This window comes from Drosophila guanche, unplaced genomic scaffold, assembly GCF_900245975.1.
Source record: "Drosophila guanche unplaced genomic scaffold, DGUA_6, whole genome shotgun sequence".
In the NCBI taxonomy this organism is placed as follows: domain Eukaryota; kingdom Metazoa; phylum Arthropoda; class Insecta; order Diptera; family Drosophilidae; genus Drosophila; species Drosophila guanche.
Genome location: NW_022995744.1, coordinates 7,006,450 through 7,027,749, shown reverse-complemented (window position 1 = coordinate 7,027,749; position 21,300 = coordinate 7,006,450). Strand labels below are relative to the sequence as shown.

Here is a 21,300-nt window from a genome sequence, read left to right as displayed (position 1 = left end):
GGAGATATATATGCATTTAGTCACTTTTTAAGTTACATCTTTATTTTTTACACAGCCGTTGAGTGTGCTCCCGCTCTTTTTTGAAATTACATGTCCTTACAAAATCTCCTAACGCGTTTACACGGTATTTCTATAAACTAGGGCTGCAAAATACTGATACTATTACTGATCCACTTGTTACCTATCAAAATGTATATACATCGGCCAAGAAAAGAAAGCCGTAAAAACTAGCCATTCTTGTGGAGAAGGATACTATGATACTCTTAACTAGCTAGTAATATTAAACGTAGCAACAAAATCGAGGAAAATAATTTAATATTCGCGGTGTATTTACAGTATATTTTGAAAACGCAAGGGTATAGTTCGGTATATTTACGAGGGTCTGTCGGTATATTTGATCGATAATTCCGCGGTCACACTGGTTTGCCGGCCAAAAATATAAACAAACAAAAAAAAAAGAGAAAATAAGCAAAATATGTTTGGAACGCTTGCAAACTACCTTACCAGCGTTGGGCGCTGTGCCGAGGCCTGCAGTGGCCAAAGTTTGAGCACGTTTCTGTCACTGCGCGACGTGCACGTACAGAACGACAAGCTGCACGTTGCGCAGCCCGAGAAGATGGTGGAACGCTACTTGGATGCGCCACTGGACGAGGTGTTCGGCGCTCATCTGAAGGTGCTTTATAATCTGGCCCAGAGCCCGCCCAACTACATGGAGGCTTACACCCAACAGGCGGCATGTTGCTCGGCGGTGGTTAGACTGCTGCAGATGCTGAAGGACGAGAACTGGTGCCTGCCGGTGATGTACCGCGTGTGCCTGGACCTGCGATACCTAGCCCAGGCCTGCGAGAAGCATGGACGCAGCTTTACACCCGGCCAAATACTGGAGAAGGCAGCCGACTGCATGATGGCTTGCTTCCGCGTGTGCGCCGCCGACGGACGCGCCTCCGAGGAGGAGACCAAGCGCCTGGGGATGATGAACCTGGTGAATCAGCTATTCAAGATCTATTTCCGCATCAATAAGCTCCATCTGTGCAAGCCCCTCATCCGAGCCATCGACAACTGTGCGTTCAAGGACACCTTTCCACTGCCCGAGCAGATTACCTACAAATACTTTGTCGGCCGCCGTGCCATGTTCGACTCCAACTACCGCATGGCTGTCGAGGACTTGTCGTTTGCCTTCACCCACTGCCCGGACCGCTTCGGCAGCAACAAGCGACTGATACTGATTTACTTGGTTCCTGTGAAGATGCTGCTCGGCTACCTGCCCAGCAAAGCGCTGCTCCAGCATCACGATCTGCTGCTATTCCACGACCTGGCCCAGGCCCTGAAGGCCGGAAACGTCAACAAGTTCGACGAGATTGTGCGCGACAACGAGCAGGTGCTGATCCGCAGCGGCATCTACTTGCTGGTCGAGAAGCTCAAGTTCATCGTCTACCGCAATCTGTTCAAGAAAGTGTTTGCCATCCGCCAGACGCACCAGCTGGACTTGGGCGACTTTATGACCGCACTGCAGTTCGTTGGCGTTACAGACGTCTCCCTTGACGAGACGCATTGCATCATTGCCAATCTCATCTACGAGGGAAAGATTAAGGGCTACATTTCATATGCCCACAACAAGCTGGTGGTCTCCAAGCAGAACCCATTTCCCCCACTGATATCAGTGTAGTGCATTTTTCGATTGAGTTTCAACATTAATAAGTTAAAATTGATTATTCTTAAGCGATTGTTTGATGGAGCGGATCGAAGTCTTTTAAAATATAGAAAACAGATGCTTAAAACGTTTACATCTATAGAATTATACCCAATTTTGTAACTATTAATACAAAATTCTACTGAACTTGAACATAAAACAATTTGCATTTCAAACAAGTCGATATGCGGCAATAAACATCGATAGTCCACTACACTTGAGCTGAAGAGCGGGATTAAGTGGGTTAAGTTCATTTTTATTCCTTGGTATATTTACCGTATATTGCGAAAATGAGACGGTATATTTCTGAGGGGCAGCGGTGTGCTTTTGCGATAAGTCCGCGGTCACATTGATCGCGTAGTAAAAACTAAAAAAAAATTGTAAAAATAAACTAAAAATAATAGCGATAAAGTAAGCCCTGGTAGGTGAAAGTGTCACATTGGTATCACTATAGTGTGTGTGTGTTGTTTGAAAACTACTGCCAGTGCTAAACGCAAGGAAGGAACACTGCCATAGCCGGCGACGAGCTGTCATTTGCTATCGTAAAATCAATATTACTAATTTTGCTTTGCCTTACACATGACATAACTAATCTACGTGCTTCCAGCACCCGGAAGCGACAACAAATTCGAAACACGCAACTAGCAAGAGCGGTTCGGTGGCCATTGCAGAAAAAACGCCGAGCAGAACGACGACGGAGCAGCAAAAGAGGCAAACACACAGCGCAAAGTCACACCGACGTACCTGGCACAGCGTGTGGAAGAGAACAGTCACCAGAGTTAACACAAGAGGCTAAACACTAGACATGTCTGCACCGGTCATTGTCGAGGCCACGGCCAAGCAAACTGCAACGGCAAGTACTCTTTCTATACACAAACACACACTCATTGCTCATTTGAATTTTAAAACATTAAACGATTGCTCCGCCCTTCAGTTGATTTTCATGCACGGACTGGGGGATACTGGGTAAGTGTGTACGATCGAAGCAATACTCGGACAGTTGAATCAATCAACACTGGCTCTTTTTAGACACGGCTGGAGCAGTGCATTGGCCGCCATCCGACCCCCTTTCATGAAGGTCATCTGCCCGACAGCCCCAACACAGCCAGTGTCGCTCAATGCTGGCTTCCGCATGCCCTCCTGGTTCGACCTGAAGACGCTGGACATTTCCGGGCCTGAGGATGAGCCCGGCATACAGGCGGCGCGCGACAATGTGCACGGAATGATCCAGAAGGAGGTTAGCGCTGGCATTCCTGCCAATCGCATCGTCTTGGGCGGATTTTCGCAGGGCGGAGCTCTGGCTCTCTATTCGGCGTTGACATATGACCAGCCGCTGGCGGGCGTTGTGGCACTCTCGTGCTGGCTGCCGCTGCACAAGAAATTCCCTGCAGCCAAGGTGAACAGTGAGGATGTGCCGGTAAGTGGAGTCTATGCCGCGGAAGAAGTTCCTTAATCAACAGCTCCGCCCCCGAATATTGCAGATTTTCCAAGCGCACGGTGACTACGACCCGGTGGTGCCCTACAAGTTTGGCCAGCTAAGCGCCAGTCTACTCAAGTCGTTCATGAAGAACGTGACTTTCAAGACCTACAGTGGACTCTCGCACTCGTCGTCCGATGACGAGATGGACGACGTGAAGGTGAGTGGGGCGCAGCACGTGCCCGCCTGAGATTAGCTTGGCAATTTCAACGCTAAAGAACTTCATTACGCTCACTCTGCTCTTCTCCGTTGCAGGACATAATCAGTAAATGGGTAAACTAATTTCCAAATGCACTTAGACCGTACGACCCCTGAACCCGCCCGTTGCATTCCACTTGCGTAGCAGCAACAAAATCCAAAAACAAAACAAAAGAAGAAAGAAAATACACCAAGCAGCTGAACATAATTAAAGACTTAGTGAAAAAACCAAACCGCAGTAAGCGAGTCCCCACAGAGAGAACGAATTATAGTTCGCACGGTTGTAGAGTTTAGAGCCCGGTTATGGAAATTAGCACTAAAATCAATTCGAAAAGCAATCAATCAATCAATACACACTACAAGTACACCACTACACGCGTAGCTATACTTAATGAGGGAAACGAAATGCCAAACAATATATATTGTGTCGAACAAGCAATTAGCGGGGCAGCAACACACCCTGCCTACGCCTCTGGATGGGCACTGGCACTGCTGAGCAGACAGTTCAATTACTTCTGATATTCTTTGGCTGCAACATTCGATCGGTTTAATTATTCTGGGATACATGTGCGTATTTTAATTGAAACTAATAAAGCTATATAATCCACTAAAAAGGAAAGTTGAAGTGAGCGCCGCCTAATTGGTCAAACAATTTGCAGTCGACTGCCCGCACCTGTGTGTTCTGGCACAAGGATGGCAGTGTGTGCTGGCAGTCGAGTTTTGGGCTCGATTTCAGATCTATTGCGGAACCCATCCAACCACTAAAAGTATTTGTTCACTGAAGCTAACACAAAACTTGTTATTTGATACCATTTTTGATTTGATTCTTCGTTTCTTGTTTTGTTTTTTTTTTTTACACAGCAACAGACAAATCATCTGTAGAGTCGCGGCCAACTGGCAAACAGTTTATAATTCGTAATCGCTCACTTGTTATACTCGTACCTATGGCATCAATCAATCCGATTGCTGGGCAAAAGACAAATATATATCTATTCAGAGTCCTATAAATGCATACATACGTATTTCATTTGCTATTTGCTAACCCCGTAGACCGCCTGCACCACTCACCATCTTTCATCTATATATTTGCAGACACATTGGGAGGGCCAGGGCATGGCTAGAAAGGCGCAGTGCTGTCAGATATCATAGTGGCACTCAGTGTCGATGTAGTTCCAGTTGAAGTTACAGTTGCAGTTGCTGTTGCTGTTGCTGTTGCAGTTCCTTCCACAAGTCAAAGCTCCTAGCTACTCCACTCCTCACCCTAGTCAAGAAAATCAACTGCGCCCGAGATCCCTCCATGCGCAGACGTCCCACATTGAAAGAGAATTGTATTTTAGTAATTATTTTGTACATACATAACATACACACACACACACACACACACATCAACATACGATGAACTTGGCACTATGAACGGCTGTCCTCACCTGGTGGCGTGACAAGAAACTGATTCGCCAAAGCGAATTGCCAATAAAGTTATTTGATGCTCTCATCTTGAAGAAAACTCAATCGAAATCGGGTTGGCAGATGATAAATTCTGTCTCGAATGCCACTGCTGCCATGGATGTTGAAGCTTTGTTAGTACATTTGGTAAATTAATGTCGGTGCACCCAAAGGTAATGTAACGGATTTTTTCAAATTGAATAAGCCAGTATTCAAAAGTGCTGTGCTTCCTCGCTTACCAGCACTGGAGAACTTGGGAGGCCTATACACGTTCAAGCAGCTTTAAGATTTCATTTCATTGGAACACCCGACATTAAGTGAAGTGGTGTGAAGTGAAAAGCTCTGGCACAGCTCATGTTTTAGATTGGATTTGAAGTCGGGTGTTAGACGAGCATTTCTGGTGGTTCTTTATTTTCAGGCAACAAAGGTAAGGACAAGAGCAATGTAAAGGTAAGAAGGTTTTCTATTTTTATTCCTTACTTATCTTGTTATCAGTTTAAAATAATTAGACAATTATCACGGATTCCAATATATACAGATGGAAATTAATTACGTATACGCGTGTGTACTAGTAAATGTTGTGCAGAGATCCATGCGACTGGCTGTGACAAGCCCCTCCAAGTCTATGCATCGAAGCTACTTCATTCCACTGCCTGATCCTCCCCCCGAGGCACACCAACGAATCACTTGAATGTGTACAGACACACAAGCACAAACAAAAAATTCGAAACCGCTGCGATGTGAGTCCGTCAGTCGTTGGTACTTTTGATTTGAACTGCCAGTAGTTCCCATACCGCCGCACAGTCTGGTCGCGTTTCCGTCTCCCCATCGAAGTCGCGTCGCTTATCCTCGGCTGCCCCAAGCTCAAGCTAACTCGTCGCAGAGAAAGAAACAAAGGCGCAGAAATAAATTGAATGTAAGAAGTGAGAACCCGAGCAACAACACAAAATCAATTTTATCAAAGCAATCTACAATGCCCCCGCCACCGACAACCAAATCAATTTTCGCACTTTTACGGGCAACAGTTTTGCGGTTTTTTGTTTTGGTTGCAGCTTGTTTGGGAGTCAATTATGACATTGCAGTGGACAGTGCAACAGTCGAACTAACAGCGAAGACTTACCACATGTTAGATTATCTAGCGGGATTTTGGGTAGAATATTTACCGATTTCCACAAAAGGATACTAAACTTTAAATCAAGAAGAATCTGCATTCGGTTGATTGTTAATCAGCGCAAACAGTTCAACTATTCAAAAGTCGAGTAAATTAAATCTCTGTACGTGATTGATCGACTTATTCTGTCTGTCAGCGAGTATCATCCTATGACGACTTATTATTTGCAGCTGCAAATTACCTGCAGTTATGTACATGCAAAGTGCGTTTATTTCTCTTTGTCAACATGGTGGAATTGCAATTGTTCTTTATTGGAGTAATCATTTACACACGTGTAAGCCATTTCCGCCCTTCCCAAAAGGGTCGCTCCATGAGGAAGTTCGCCCCGTCCTAATGGATTTGTCAGCACTGACCTATGACTCTGAGATCTGTTGCACATGTACGATGGATGTATAAACAAGTGATTAACAGATCCCAGATCTGGTCATTGTGCCCCACGTCTCTTTGTGGGTGCATTTATCGGCACATTTGCCTTATTGGATGGATGGTACGTGACGCGAACTGATTGTCGAGGGGCATTTGAATGCGTATCTCGTAATTGTCGGCGCTGATTTGTGATGCCTGTGCATCTGAATAAAGCTCAGTATTTTCGTCTCTTCACACACATGTACATTTGTATGTACCTTTATAAGCCGGAAAAACAAAATATTTTCAATTAATCCGGTTCAGTGAGTCACATCATAGCTATACCCGAAAACCAGATCGATAAAATCAAATTCAAATGTTTGACATTTGTTTGGACAAAAAGCGTTCACATAAAAATAAGTATCTGAAAGGATAGTTAAAATTGATGGCATTAAATTAAAAATATAAATAAATAAATCCTGACTAAACTTCCAATTAGAATTCGCCGAATGCAAATCTTTTTCTTTAGAACTTATGAATATCTGTTGCAAATCAGTCCCAAAATTATCATGTTTATTATTATATTTCAAAACAAAACCTTGAAAAGTCTTGACATTTATGCAAATCATTTATCTTAATTAGAATTCCATTCCTTTTGAGTTTGGCGACTCCAGACTACTTTCTATACCCCTGACTAAGGCTCTATTCAATTTCAAGTATATTTAATGATTCCATAAAGTGGGGGATTTTGAAGCCCCTCCAGTCGGTGTGATATAATGATTTATTATCTGCCAAAAAATAAACAATTGTCCATCATAATTCAGCAGTTCGTATCGTTTTTCTCGTGATATATTGTGGCGGGGAGAATCAGCTACTCTTTCAGTATGCTAAACAAGTTGTCGGGGGTCAAGACTCTCGCTAAATCGATGTGACCTGACGTCACAGCAGCAGAAGTGGCCGACAGAGAATAGAGAATTAGCATTAGCCGCTGAGCTGAGCATGAATAGCCGTGTGCATATTTAAACATTCAATTATCCATTCTATCAAGAAGCCAAATCAATCCTCAAGCCGCGTATTTCCTTATTTGGAATACATTTGACACGAATGTGAGTCGCTCTGCTCTGTGGTTACAACTTTTGAGTTTGCTTTTCCTGCCAATTCCTGCGCTGGAAAGAGGAGTTCTGCCGTCAGGCAGGTCCCAATGGAATTTGGTGTTGAGTGGCTTCATCTCCAGACACCAGAACTGGTTTGGGTTCAGACCTCAGACCAGAGGCGTTTTTGTTTTCTTTTTAAAGCCAGCCGGCGCCAGGTGACTTTGCAGAACGGCGCCAAATACATTTAGTCGGCAAATAAAATGAAAAACATCTCCAATTAGGCAGCACTACGATAATGGCAGGTTCAAGTTATTGCCAGCATCAATGTCCGAAGGGTTCTTGGTAGATATTTATTTATGTACATTTTATTGTACAAAGCCTAATGCATTACAGAATCCACACGACATGGGATGAGAACCTTTAATTCATGAATTCTACTTAGTAGCGATCGCTCATCTCCAGAGTCGGAAGCTTAGAAAAATGCTAATAGAATGAAATCGTAAAAAACTGTTCAGTTAGTTGTGTGCTTATTTAATAAACACCTTCGGGCGTAACGACTGTGACAGGAGAACGTGATAGATCTATGCGATAAGTACACAGCATCTCAAACCCAGCAGCGGAACGGTCGTGATCTTTACTCCAACAAACGCAAATGCCATTTCGAGTTTTTAAGAAGTATTTATGTAAATGTTAGCCCGTTGCAATGAATTGTATTTTATTTGGTACGACTGTGCCAGGCATCTTTTATGCACTGGGGGATATTAATTCCTAAAGGAACCCGTTTCGGACAGCACTTTTTTGTATCTGGAACCCATTTTGCTAATGAATAACGCTATTAAAAGGACAGTTTACGATCAGAGATAAGGGAGAGGAGATGTTCCCGCAGGTGCAGCAACATTTCATGGGCACTTAAATCCCTTTCTCAGATTATTTCAGATGATAATCTTGGTAAAGGTGAAGTAGATTAAGGTGAAGATTAATTATCATTCAACGTACTTTGTAAGGTTTCAATTTGCCTAATTTTGTATATAATTTCTTCGATTTTAGAATAAATTTCATACAATTTAAAGATTTAATGAAGCCTTTTAACCTCTATGGTACTTAGTATGGATCTTGCTAAGTGAGTTGGTAACAATCTTGTGGTCAAGCAGCAGTTAATATTTTGCATTTTGATCGATTGACAGCCTGGTCATTGACTTTCCCCCACAGGCAATTACGGATCGAATCGGGCAATGAATTCCATTCTTGGTCACTGCCGCTCTTTCACCCTCACCCTCACCCTCACCCACTTCCAATCCCACTCCCTAGTTGTCTGCTGCTGATAAGGCACCAAACAATAATAATAATAATAAGAATTTATTAACACACACAGAAATGGCAAGAGGGGAACTTGAGGTTAAGTAATTCAAGGCCATCAAACGTGTATGAATCAATGCTGATAAATCTTACGGATCTTTGCTTATCTCCTATTAATGTTTGGATTGTTTTTAGTAGATGGAAAGCGATTATTTAATCTCTGCGTATCCTCCACAGGGAATTCCCCATACCTATCAGCTGCTCCTACGCGTAGAAATCAATGGCTAACCCAAATCGCTCTTTACTGTTCTTTTTTAAGTTCTTATCAAATTCTATAATGATTAATTTTTTATTTTCAGCGCGTAATCGACGCACACGCCAGCGACAACAAAGCTAGAGAGATACAAAATAAACAAGGGAGAGAGAGATCAAAACAAAACGAGCAATAAATCGGGAAGAATGCGTGTCAGAGGCGGCGCATAAAGAGAAGCAGAAACAAAGACAGAAAGCACAAACAGAGATACACAGAGAGAGGGAAACATTTGACCAACAATAAACCATAAACCATTCCGAGTTCCACTTTGGTGCGGTAGGTAATGACACATTCGGCAGGCGCGGCACGTTCCTAGACGCCTTCAAGCGAGTGCAGCATAAATCAGATCCATCAGAGTCACAGCGTACCACCAACGGCGTATACCTATGAATATATGTGCATAATATACATATGTATATGCGTGTTCGAAGGAGGAATTAAATAACAATAAACGAATCAATTCAAATTCGCCATGGATCAGTCCCGCACCCTCCTCGCCAGGCAGTCCAAAGATGTGGAATTCCAAGATGTCTTCTACACGGTCAAGGAGCGTACAAATTTCTGTGAGTATCACAAGTCCAGCTCTCCCACTCTCAGTACTGGCAAGAACTGTGCAGTCAAGCTGTATTTATTATAGAGCTGTCACTTTTGTATATTTTGGTTTATCTTTAATTTAATTACTCGCTACTAAGTCGCTGTGTTCTAAATTACCTTTAAGGCATGCTCTATCAGGTACATTGTAGTTTAAACATGTCTTGACATTGAAAGATAGGTTTATAATGAACTGAAAGAACATGTTTACTGCCAGAGTTATGGTGCATCCAAGCTAGATTTTGATTAAAGGCTGATACCATATTATAAGCATGTTCAACAGGCCAGAAAGGCTAACCAAACTTACGCAAATCTTTACCTAGATTTGTCCCTGCTTCACACAAACATTTCGCAGAAACCTGTTCATAAATGTGCAATTTATAATTGTTATATGCATAATGGTTAATGGAGTCCTTCAGTGTATGTCGCAAGCCCATTCCATTTCCCCATTCGAGTCCAATGTTAACTGTCTATCCATAAAGTAACTCCATGTTCAAAGAGCTTTAAAGTAGCAACGAAATGTGTGTGTTTTCTATTTCACACGTCAGCGTTGTCTTTGGTGGTTTGTTTTTTATTCGCAGCTTGGTTTTATTTGCTCTGTGCAATGTTTTTCATCTTCGACGTGTAACTGGCTGTAAGGGCCCTGCATGTAGGGGCTGTCGCAAGTTGTTTCTGGCCAAGCGCTAACTGGCCCATAATTGTATGGACAAGCGGGCACTGGAGTGAGCGATTTTCGGCCTTTTCTTTTGGTCTCCATCTAATGTTCGTTGCACAACAGACTACATTTGTTTTATTGCCATTAATTAAAATAGAAACTGGACACAGTTTACGTTCTTGGGCCTCTGTAACTGGTTTCCCCATTCCACAAGTTCGAGCTGCGGCACAAATAGAGTCCGTCCGGCAGGGCATCACTTTCCCCGCTCCGCCTGCCATTGACACAGATCGAACGCAAATTGCAATTGAAAATGAAATGGAATTAAATTGAATTGAGTTATGCCATCCATTTGGCAGAGCCTCAAGTTCTTTATAGATAGAAATCGAAACCGAAACCTAAACAAAAGTGCAAGTGCAATGTGCTGAGTATTGATTACATTTCAAGGCTGAACTTTTGGAATAAATTTACACAGTACTCAGGAGAACAATCTGGGCTACAGTTCACACTTTTGGGTTCAGGAATACGTTCTTAAGACTATTGGAATGCCAATTTTTGTTACTAAGCCCACGGGTCGCTTGTTTTATTGCTGCGATTACTTGGGTGCCGATAGCCCATGATCTGTGCAATGTTTTGGTTCACAAGATCCGTGATTGTCGAATTGCAAGATCATAAAATTAGAACCAAGAGAGATTTAATAGGCTCTTTCAGCTTAAAAGGCCATATTTAATATTTTAATAAACATTTTCAAGATGGGATTATATTTTTAAGTTGAACTTTCATTCAATTGCCAAGTCGATGCTGTAGCTAGATGCGGATTGTCATCTGAGCCTTTCTCTTGACAAATTTCACGACAAAAGCGCTTGGACACAGCCACATCAAAGTGCACATTTGCCATGAGTGCAATTGATTTTCTGGAATAAATCCAAACAGAGAGATTCAATCAATTTGGAATGCCACAAGCCGAAAGGGGAAATGCTTATGCAACAACTCCCCAAAGACTGATTTAGTGCTGGCCGCTGGCGGGGCAGCTTCCTCGTTGCATTGCGGAGTCAAACTCAAGTACGACTAATGATTAATTATTACTCATACGCAGTGTGCAAATGTCGCCAACAAATGATTAAAAGGAGCATACATATGTACATAGCATATCAGTACTAGTACTTTTGAATATATTTCTCTTCACGTACACTTGCTGAAACATTTTACTTGTATCCAAGTCCAAGTCGGTATAGAGCACCAAATATGATTTGGTCCATGGTGTCCATTCCCACGACTGTCCACTGTAAATGAGTAAATTATAAGTGTACATAAGCATATGCATACACTGACACTTCCTCGATGGAAACTATCGTAGTTGCCCCAACCAACAGCGACGACAGGCCCAGCCACATCATCATATCATCACATCACCATCGCCAACACAATTGCAACTACAACGACAACAACTATAACAGCAACAAAAAACTAACAACATTATGTTGGCGCTCGGTGAAAAGCGAAAATTGTCCATTGATTGAATAATTTTCCCCTCCAAAAACCACAGTCGCGCGTCTCATTTGGGTTGCTTGGGGGCACTCAAACTCGTTCCGCGCTTTTCCTGTGCGCCTGCCACAAGCGGCACAAGTTGCCCCAGTGGTCATTTTTGTATGTTCCGGGTTGGTCGTTGCAAGTCAATGTCCGGTCACATCCGGGCCATGGGGTTGAGATTATGGGCTGAAAGATTTCTAGGAATAAAATGCAGGTTAATGCCTTCACAGCCACTGCATTCCATTCATGAATATTCATGCAAATCATACACCAGATGGAATGAATAGTATTCAATTAACAGCCGATAGTCAAGTGATCTATGTATGTACACATACACATACTTATGTATTACATAACTTTAGTCCAACCCGAGTGTTGGTTGCTTGAACTAACTGCAGAACTTCTACTTAGCATGGAACGACTTTCACTGGATAAATAAGTACTATTTTAAGGGGTTTTAGATATCAGTTTCTGCTCCCATTTTGTGTTCTGTCTGATCACATTTGCCTTGTGGTCAAAGCCCAGGTAGGGCCCTCCCATTTGGGGCGAGTTCCCATGAATCACCTGCTGAGTATACTAATTAGTGCACCGATGGTTATGCGACTGCTATGGTTGGTTAGCGTTAAACAGCGCTTGTCACAGGCAAAACACAGGCCACTGACGGATGGGCGAGCCAGTCGCTTGGATCGCAACTCAATAGTTTCCCTTTATAAGTACTTTGTAAAGGGCTGTCTGAACCGAGTTGATGACTAACCTTGAAGCTCTCCATGTAAGCAGTTCACAGATTTCAGGGAATATTCATAAAGTGAGGCACACAGATCCTACGATCGTTACGAGTATTATTGGATTTGTGTGCTGAATACCAAGCCTTTTCCTTCATCTGCGAGACAAACGCGTTTGTCATTCTAATGAAAATGTGTTTATTATCGCATCAATTAGCGGTTGCTGTCCAGCAACCAATCTGGAATTGGCGAATGTTCCGAGTGTCGAAGATTTGTTCTGGCAATTAACAAATTGCTTGCGTTCGTCGCGAATTGCGGTGCAAATCAGATAGTAAAATCAAGGCTAAAGCAGTCCCCGCATGGCCACAAGATGCCAACTGATCTACAAATGATTGCACATAGAATCTCTGAAAGCGAGACCTCTTTTGTATCCTCTGCTCAACATCCAAGCTTTTTTTTGGCCCACACATTGCTGATTATTCTGATTAAACAAACTTTTGCCGGTGGCGCGTGCCCAGAACTCGGAAACAGTGGAGGCTAATTGATATGTATTCTCTACCGCTGAACAAAACGAGCTGATAATAGGCTGGTCGACAGCCGGACTATGTCTTGTCACTGACCTTCTTGAATTGCGTACTCGAACGGCAAATCGGTTGCGCCACGAATGCTAATTGAGCGGCAAGAACTGGGTTATTAGAGCTGCTGGCTGTTACTATATCTACTAGTAGCCAAAAGGAACTGATCAATCGAAGCCTATACTGGCGTCACAGTCAATATTTGCCTATAGACGAACTGCTTACAATTTTGCTTCAATAATCTCTGTGTCATAATCGTATATTGACAAATTGAAGAGCGGGATCAGCCGCTCAGTGCCCTAACCTATAGGCTCACCCGCTAAGCAATAATCTTACTATTTCCTGCAATTAATATTATGGACAAAGTACACTCCTCACACCCATTCATACAATGAATAATCATGCCAGACGAACCAAACTGTTCTTATAGGTTTTGCAAAATATTGCTTTCAATATAGATGCTAATATTATTGTTTTGATGCATTGACGAAGAGCTGTAGCTATACGACTCTCGGCTACAGTGCCCAGCTGTGTTAGCTGCACTGTGCCATTATCATCGATAAGAACGACTCTGGCATTGACATATATTAAGCCAAGCTTGTTCTGGAACAGAGTGAGAGTACAATGCAGGTCAGGCTCGAGTTGCGATTGCATCTGCAAAATATATGTAGACTTGATTTAATAAACCTATAAATTCATTTGTGGATCAGTGGATCGTTGCTTGCTTTGTGCCCCAGCAACCATCAGCTCCCATCCGTTGGACGGGCTTTGCCAATTAGAATAAATTGAAATCCGCTGAAAATGACTGAACAGAATTTTTCGATCTCAAGTCGATCATGGCGGAAGCTGGTTTCGTTTTGACCGTTTCGAGTCATGCCTTGAAGAGATCTCCAGTCTAGCCCGAATCTTTGAAGCCCATCAATTTTGCCTTCGACGAAATCTTTCCGCTGTCAAGGCGTGACAAATGATTATAATAATGATTCGACTTTGTACCTAGAGTAAAACAGTCAGTCCAATTGTCAATTGCTCGAGATGTGTCTTGGTTCTTGGGCATATCTAAATATAAGTGAAAGCGAAATGATCATTAACTTTTAATGACTCAGAACAACTCAGACTGGAACAACCAGATTGAGGACTTGACTTCCACTTCTTCGCCTCATCTTGGCAAAAATTATGCAAATTATATCACCCCAACCTAGAGTGTAATCTTTAATGTCTTGATCTATTTTCAGTGCGCGTAACTGGGGAGCGGCAAATTTTACACGGCGTCAGCGGAAGTTTCCGGAATGGCCAACTGTCGGCCATCATGGGACCCTCGGGAGCTGGAAAAAGCAGTTTGCTAAATGCGATTTCGGGTTTCAGGTGAGAACAATAAAGCCAACGAGACCTGATTCCGGACGGATGACAGCTCGAGTGTAACACAATTTGGGAGGATTGAACACAACCGGTTCTACGCTTCAGGAAGAGATTAAGTGGTGTTTTGTTTGTGTGATTTGATAAGGCCGGTCTTATAAATCGTAAGCTCGAAACCCGAAATGTCAACTGAGTTCTGTGGGATGTACGTACATACGGCGCCAAAACTTAAAGCAAAATTCCTTTACGAACAGCAAACACATCGCATGTGATGACTCGTATCGTGGAATTGTTTCCATAAAGAATCTGCGCAGTCATGGGCAGGGGAATTTGTAGTGGGTAAACAAAAAACTGGGGCCCTAAACATGTCAAGTCAAAATATAAATGCGAATAGATAATTTAAATAATTTATCATTATTATTGTGTGAGCTTTAGGGAAAGATTGAGAGAGCGGGCGTCAGTAAGCAAAGGAATATGGGTTTGTTTATTCTTGCCATTCATACATATCTTGATTTGATATGCATTTACTAAGAAAACATACTCTCCCATTTCTCTTACCTTTTGGTCAATTTTCTTGTGCCTTTATGTTTTCCTATCCGCATTGCCGACCCTTTCCTACCCACATGAGAAGCCGACGATTCCGTGTTGCGTCGGATGGAGAGACGGTACCGTTAGACTGATCGAACACACACAAACGCGAATTTTCTAACACTCAAAAAATAAAAAACAAAAATATGCACGTGTGGGCAGACTCCTTTTTACATGCATCTCACAAATCATTTGCACTTGTTTTAACTATTAAACACTGAAACACATCACTACACACCTGCGTGACATATTTCCACTTTGATTTTTAACTATTTTCCGGCTTTTCACGGCACGAAACGCGGAGCGGAGTAGATTTGGAAACGCACGCTTGCACCGTATGAAAAAAATGAAGCTGAGAGAGCGAGAGATGTGTGTATTAGGTATTAGTGCACGCACTTTCCATTCTCTCTTCATATTTTATTTCGCATTGGAGGTTGTCATAGATTATGGAGGTTCACGGGGTTACAATTGTTTACATTTGTGTTGATTTATCATAAAGCTGATATTATGACAGACGGCACGAGGGATAGGGACCGTAATGTTCCTCGCAAGGCTTCAGTTTAATATCTGGATATTGCAGGCGCGACGGTGTTACGGGCAGCATCAAGATGAAACGTGATAATGCCTGCTACATCACACAAGACGATCAACATCAGACCCTGCTGACCGTCGAGGAGCTGATGAACCTCTCGTGCGACCTCAAGCTGAAGCAGCGCCACAGAAAGGCCGAGGTGCTGACGGAGATTCTCGAGAACCTCAACTTAAACCATCGTCGCAACGTGACGGCGGAGAAGTTGAGCGGCGGAGAGCGTAAGCGGCTCTCCATTGCGCTCGAGCTGGTGGACAATCCGAACATATTCTTCCTGGACGAACCCACCAGCGGACTGGACGAGGTGACGGCAGCTCAGTGCATCCGCTTATTGCGAGGCATGTCCCGCGAGGGACGCACCATCGTCTGCACCATACACCAGCCCTCGGCCACGATCTACAACTGCTTCGACAGCATTTACGTGCTGGCCAAGGGACACTGCGTCTATCAGGGCAGCCCTCGGGCCACCATACCCTTTTTGCGCCTAGCCCAGCTGGACTGCCCGCGCCACTACAGCCCCTCGGACTACAGTAAGTTCTCCATAACTCTATAATGATAACTGATTTACATTACGTTACATTCCGCTCTCCCACAGTCATCGAGCTGGTCGACGCAGAGGACGGGCACCTGGTGCCGGCACTCAGCGAGCTAACCGACAACGGGAAGCTCACCTACGTGGCCAGCCAGGCGGACATTGTGAACCCGCAGCTGGAGTCGCAGCAGGCAGTGACCACACTGTTCGTGGAGCAGCCAAAGCGTCCACTTTTGCCCACAATTTTCGCCGGCAGTGCAGCCTCCACCGACGGCACTCTGATGAGCGGCGCCAGTGCATTGCTGGAGCAGGTGAAAGCCTTCTCGGAGCGCATGAACAACGGACGACATGACATCTCCGGCGTGCGACAGTTCGTGGTTCTGATGCGTGTCATGATGCTTCGCATATTGCGAGCCCGCCTGGCCCTCACCATCCAGCTGTTTCACCACCTGCTCTGCGGCCTCTTCTTCGGAATGATCTTCTTCCAGCTGGGCAACCAGGGAGCGCGCATGTTTGACCATCTCAAGTTCTGTATTGGCGCCGTACTCATGATTGTCTACACCCAGGTGATGGTGCCTATCCTCAGCTGTGAGATTCCCAACAAAATGGCCCGCTTTGAGCGTACGCACTGACCTTCCACTCATTCACAGATCCCGCAGAGGTTAAGGTGGTGAAGAAGGAGACCTTCAACCGCTGGTACACGCTGACGCCCTACTATATGGCGCTGACAATCTCACGGCTGCCGCTGCAGGTTCTGCTGAACATTGCCTTCATGATGGTTACTTACTGGATGTCCGGACTGCCGGAGCAGATCTGGCGATTCGGCATCTTTGTCGCAGTCGGCCTCATGATCTCCCTGGTGGCCGAGGGCATGGGCCTGGCCATTGGTGCCACCTTCAGTATAACAGTGAGTACTATTCAGTACTAAGCTAAAAGCTAAGCTAAAACAACCTCCTCATCTGTACCCGCAGAACGGCAGCGTCGTGGGTCCTATGATGATTGCGCCACTGATGGGGCTGGCCGTGTACGGGTTTGACTTTGCGCCCCAAATCACGGGCGCCATGAATCTGCTGATGAAGTTCAGCTATGTGCGCGTCGGAGTGGTGGCCATGATCCTGGCCGTGTTCGGGTTTCAGCGCGAGGATCTCGACTGCGACGATATCTACTGCCACTTCAGCGATCCGCGCGTGCTGCTCAAGTTTCTCGACGTGGAGAAGGTCTCGCTACTGCACCAGTTTGGCATACTGGCCATGCTGATGCTCTTCTTCCGCATCCTCATGTACATCAGCCTGCGCAAGCGCTGTTACGCCTGAGCACAGCCACAACCGATGAATCTTATTCCCTTTGTAGTTGTAGCCAATGTCAACGCTGTGATTGTTCGATTTATGAATACTTCCATGTATATTATGTATAGATATTATGTACGGGCGGGCATGTACCGCCTCCGCCTCTAGCGCTGCTCATCTGGTGCAATTCTGACCCTTGACAAGACAAATTTTAGTTATAAGTTCATGTATATAGCTCTAAGCAGTTAGGATTACAGCCTCACCTTGCTTTTGCACCTTGTGGCTGAGATGCAGCTCCAAGGCGCCTGCACAGTTTATACAATTTGTTGTTTGTGGTAAAAGTGATTTAAATTCGAATTTTACAATAAAATATAATGGATCCGACTGGGATCCGATGTTCATTTTTATAAATGGAGGCTTCACATCAATGATTCATTCATACAACAAAACTGTAAGATTATAGATCCATCCACTACGAGGATCTACCGATCTATCGGTATCTTCAACGACAATTGCATGCGTTTCCTTCGTTCCAATCAGTGTGGCGGGGGGGGCATTACTATTTTTTCATGGTGCCAATTTTCTCCTTGCGCTTCTTAACGTGCTTTTTCACCTTGACCTTTCGCTGCTCCGCCTTGGCATCCTTCACAGCTTTCTTGCGGGCCTTTTTACTCTCCGGCGATTCGTCTCGTGGACGGGACGAGTTCTTGAACTTGGAGCCATCGTCGTTTTCCTGCTGGGAATCATCTTCCCCATCACTCTCACTTGTTGGGTCTTCGTCGCTTCCCACGTCCTCTGGCTCGGCTGTGGACTGCAGCACGTCTGGCTGCTTCTGCACATCCAGGTCGGATGTGAGGCCTGTGATTTTGCCATAGATTAGATTCTGCTGCACACCCTGCTTTGCTTTGGCCACATCCCGCTCGAAGTGTCGCACCTGGGAAGGAGATTTCGGTTTATAAACAAACTAACGCCTTGAAACTGTCGTTGGCCTACCTCGTCCAAGCGCTTGGGAATGTAGGTGTTCTGCCAGACGGCCTCATCGATCCTCTCCTGTGCCGTTATTGCATCAAAGTCACGGTCCTTGATGCGCTCCGAAATGTGCTCCAAGCACTGCTCCATGTTCTCCTCGGTTATAGTTTGGTCCGTAATGAAGTCGAACAGCTCCTTGACGGTCATGGTGGCCACCGACTTCTTGCGGAAGAATTCCGATATGTTGGTGCAATCCTTGCGCAGAAAGTCAAACGCATGGGGATGGTCGTGCTCGACTGACTGGCTGACATCGATAATCACCAGCTGTCCGTCCTGCATCAGAATGTTGAACTCTGAGAGATCGGCGTGGACGAGGCGACACTGGTTGTATATCCGCCACATGATCACCACACAGTCCCGGTATAGCTCGCGCGCCTTTGACGTACTCAGCTCGAAGTCCTTTAGCTTGGGCGCCGGCCAGCCATCACGGCCACAGAAGCGCATTACCAGCACATGGGATCGGAGCAGAATCGGCTCTGGTACGGGCACGCCAGCGTTTCGCATTCGCAGATAGTTGCGCATCTCCTTCTCGGCCCATGTGCGGACCATCTTGCGTGGGTTGTGCTTGCAATAGCCGTGCCTAAACCTGAACTCGCCGGACACGTACTTGTCCCGGTCCTTGAACACCAGGATTGAGGTCTTGTAAATTTTGATGGCATACTCGTCGGCGCCGTCTTTGGACACGGCATGGTAGACATTCGCCTCCTTTCCCGTCGATATGCAGCCGTTTATCTCTTGGATCAGGCCGCGATTGAGCAGCTTGAAGAGTATCATGCGTGTGCGCGGGTCCATCACCTGCTCTGCCGTGGCTCGGTCGTGCTTATCCCTTACCCGCACTCGCTCCATGTCCTGGCGACGGTCGAAGTTGACCAGCCGGTTGGCCGCCTGTGCGCTCATGTTCGGTGTGGGATCATATTTCTCCACATTGATGCGTGCAGAGTATCGCCGCAGGAGCTTTTCGTTGGGCTGGTAGCTGCTCACACGTGGCGCAGCGCCTCCGCCGCTTCCCGTTCCACCACCACCAGCAGCTGAGCCAGTTGTTGTGAGCTGCGGCTGTGTGTTGAGCTTGCTGAAGCCACTGTAGGCCTCCTCATACGCATCGTACTCATCGCCCAGCTCGTAGTCGTCGTCGTCATCATAGTCGTAATCCAGATCTTGTTCTCCTTCTTGTTGGCCCAGCTCTTCGCTGAGTTTCGTATCGGGTTTCACGGTGAGAGATTTGAAGTCTTGCACCCACTCCGACTGTAAAATAATAAGTTTTTGCAATTTGATGAGACACCAGATGGCTCTGCTTACATTTTTAAGCTCTCCCTCATCCTCCTCGGCGTCGCTGTACTTGTGTGTCTCGTCGCTCATCGTGGACGAGTATCGGGCAGTGGCAGTCCACCGTACAGGCCAGTATATTTATAACGAACAAACTGTTGCGATAAATGTGAAATTTCAATTCTATTTCGCCAAGTGGTTCAACTCCGTGCACGTGTTGGGTTTTGGTATTGTTTTGGTATTTTCAGCTGTTGTGCCGGATAATAATCTGGTATTTTCAGCTGTTGTGCCGATAACAATCTGGTATTTTCCAGCACTGAAGGGTCCAACGTGCGTGCATTCTAACTATATTTAAATTGTTTAATTAATTAAATATATATGGCACAATGTTTGTGCTGGCCGAGCTGAAGGATACCGTGCGCATTGCACCGGACCAGTTCAACTTACAGTTGGTGGACGCTGTGCGTGACGAAATTGACCGCAAACTGGCCAACAAGGTGTGTTGTGGGTGAATTGTTTTGTTTTCTTTGCTTTAAATCGCTTTCTTTCGCTTGCATCTAATGTGTGTAGGTGCTACTTAACGTTGGGCTGTGCATAGCGCTCAAGGAGATTGTGTCGCTGCAGGACTCCATTATTTTACCAGGCGACGGTGCCTCCCACACCGAAGTGCTCTTTCGCTACATTGTTTTCCGTCCCATGGTCGGCACCGTGATGACCGGCAAAATACGCAACTGCAGCCGTGAAGGAGTCCACGTTACGATGGGCTTCTTTGATGACATACTCATACCACATGCAGCGTTGCAGCATCCCTCCCGCTTCGACGAGGCCGAGCAGGCCTGGGTCTGGGAGTATCCTTTGGAGGACGGCGCCAAGCACGATCTCTTTATGGACGTTGGCGAGCCCATCAAATTCCGAGTGTCGCGCGAAATCTTCGAGGAGACATCTCCAGTTGGACCGCCAAAAACGGACGCCCAAAGCACGCAGGGCCCCAGCACATCGACAGCTGCGGCCACAGCTGCGCAGGAGACCAAGACTCCGTACAAGATTATTGTAAGCCAGTGCAATTCCTACTTATGGTCTGTTCATGTACTCATACTTGCTCCGATTTTTAGGGGGCGATTAACGAGTCCGGCCTGGGCGTACTCTCCTGGTGGGATCAGCAAGGCAAAGAGGACTACCAAGATGACGAGGACAATGCGGAGTACGACAATGATGAGGATGGCGAGGGTGCGTGCGAAGAATGACCCATCCTGACTACATACCATGGCGCCATGCAACACTGAAACCAAGACGTTTCCAGCTGCTATTCAGCTGCAACAAATCAACATGTAAATACGTTCCCATTTCGGAGCTTATGCCTGACGAAATCGAATAATCGAATAACTTTAAATGAATTCAGGCATTGCTTATACTTCACTCACCGCAAGGGTAAAATCTATGGTACATTTTAGAAGCGGCGATGTTTATTGGGTAGCCAATAATAAACCATCGTAGACTTGGTGTGTATTTCCATTTAAATGCACCAGTAGACGTAACGCTGGGCTGAAGGGTTTTATGATGTTC

The 21,300-nt window shown here is 45.2% G+C and overlaps 5 protein-coding genes across 12 annotated transcripts; 4 read left to right on the top strand and 1 right to left on the bottom strand.

Annotated features, from left to right (window-relative positions):
* The first annotated feature begins 411 nt into the window (after positions 1 to 411).
* LOC117579843 (PCI domain-containing protein 2 homolog) lies at positions 412 to 1,784 on the top strand. Its single transcript, XM_034265940.1, has one exon. The coding sequence runs from the start codon at positions 476 to 478 to the stop codon at positions 1,664 to 1,666; it is 1,191 nt and encodes a 396-aa protein (XP_034121831.1). The 5' UTR covers positions 412 to 475; the 3' UTR covers positions 1,667 to 1,784.
* A 221-nt stretch (positions 1,785 to 2,005) lies between these two features.
* LOC117580269 (acyl-protein thioesterase 1) lies at positions 2,006 to 4,857 on the top strand. Of its 6 annotated transcripts, none has more exons than XM_034266710.1 (7): positions 2,006 to 2,111; positions 2,298 to 2,543; positions 2,625 to 2,656; positions 2,720 to 3,107; positions 3,172 to 3,327; positions 3,423 to 3,440; positions 4,458 to 4,857. In XM_034266710.1, the coding sequence occupies exons 2-7, from the start codon at positions 2,496 to 2,498 to the stop codon at positions 4,512 to 4,514; spliced, it is 699 nt and encodes a 232-aa protein (XP_034122601.1). In that variant the 5' UTR covers positions 2,006 to 2,111; positions 2,298 to 2,495; the 3' UTR covers positions 4,515 to 4,857. The 6 variants fall into 6 exon arrangements, with proteins under 6 accessions (XP_034122601.1, XP_034122600.1, XP_034122604.1 ...); XM_034266709.1 differs by having other exon boundaries at positions 2,078 to 2,232; XM_034266713.1 differs by having other exon boundaries at positions 2,078 to 2,232; positions 3,386 to 3,440.
* Positions 4,858 to 5,576: 719 nt separating this feature from the next.
* LOC117580266 (ATP-binding cassette sub-family G member 1) lies at positions 5,577 to 17,511 on the top strand. 3 transcript variants are annotated; one of them, XM_034266703.1, is made up of 7 exons: positions 5,577 to 5,724; positions 9,074 to 9,590; positions 14,330 to 14,459; positions 15,619 to 16,157; positions 16,223 to 16,747; positions 16,810 to 17,066; positions 17,131 to 17,472. In XM_034266703.1, the coding sequence occupies exons 2-7, from the start codon at positions 9,500 to 9,502 to the stop codon at positions 17,470 to 17,472; spliced, it is 1,884 nt and encodes a 627-aa protein (XP_034122594.1). In that variant the 5' UTR covers positions 5,577 to 5,724; positions 9,074 to 9,499. The 3 variants fall into 3 exon arrangements, with proteins under 3 accessions (XP_034122594.1, XP_034122595.1, XP_034122596.1); XM_034266704.1 differs by lacking the exon at positions 5,577 to 5,724 and having other exon boundaries at positions 9,500 to 9,590; positions 17,131 to 17,511; XM_034266705.1 differs by lacking the exons at positions 5,577 to 5,724; positions 14,330 to 14,459 and having other exon boundaries at positions 9,527 to 9,590.
* A 25-nt stretch (positions 17,512 to 17,536) lies between these two features.
* LOC117580267 (serine/threonine-protein kinase RIO1) lies at positions 17,537 to 19,964 on the bottom strand. The gene is made up of 3 exons (XM_034266707.1): positions 19,771 to 19,964; positions 18,439 to 19,716; positions 17,537 to 18,379 (listed from the first exon to the last, which is right to left on the bottom strand). Exons 1-3 carry the CDS (start codon positions 19,828 to 19,830, stop codon positions 18,005 to 18,007), a joined length of 1,713 nt encoding a protein of 570 aa, XP_034122598.1. The 5' UTR covers positions 19,831 to 19,964; the 3' UTR covers positions 17,537 to 18,004.
* An 86-nt stretch (positions 19,965 to 20,050) lies between these two features.
* LOC117580268 (DNA-directed RNA polymerase III subunit RPC8) lies at positions 20,051 to 21,131 on the top strand. The gene is made up of 3 exons (XM_034266708.1): positions 20,051 to 20,234; positions 20,308 to 20,787; positions 20,850 to 21,131. The coding sequence occupies exons 1-3, from the start codon at positions 20,124 to 20,126 to the stop codon at positions 20,979 to 20,981; spliced, it is 723 nt and encodes a 240-aa protein (XP_034122599.1). The 5' UTR covers positions 20,051 to 20,123; the 3' UTR covers positions 20,982 to 21,131.
* Positions 21,132 to 21,300: the final 169 nt, after the last annotated feature.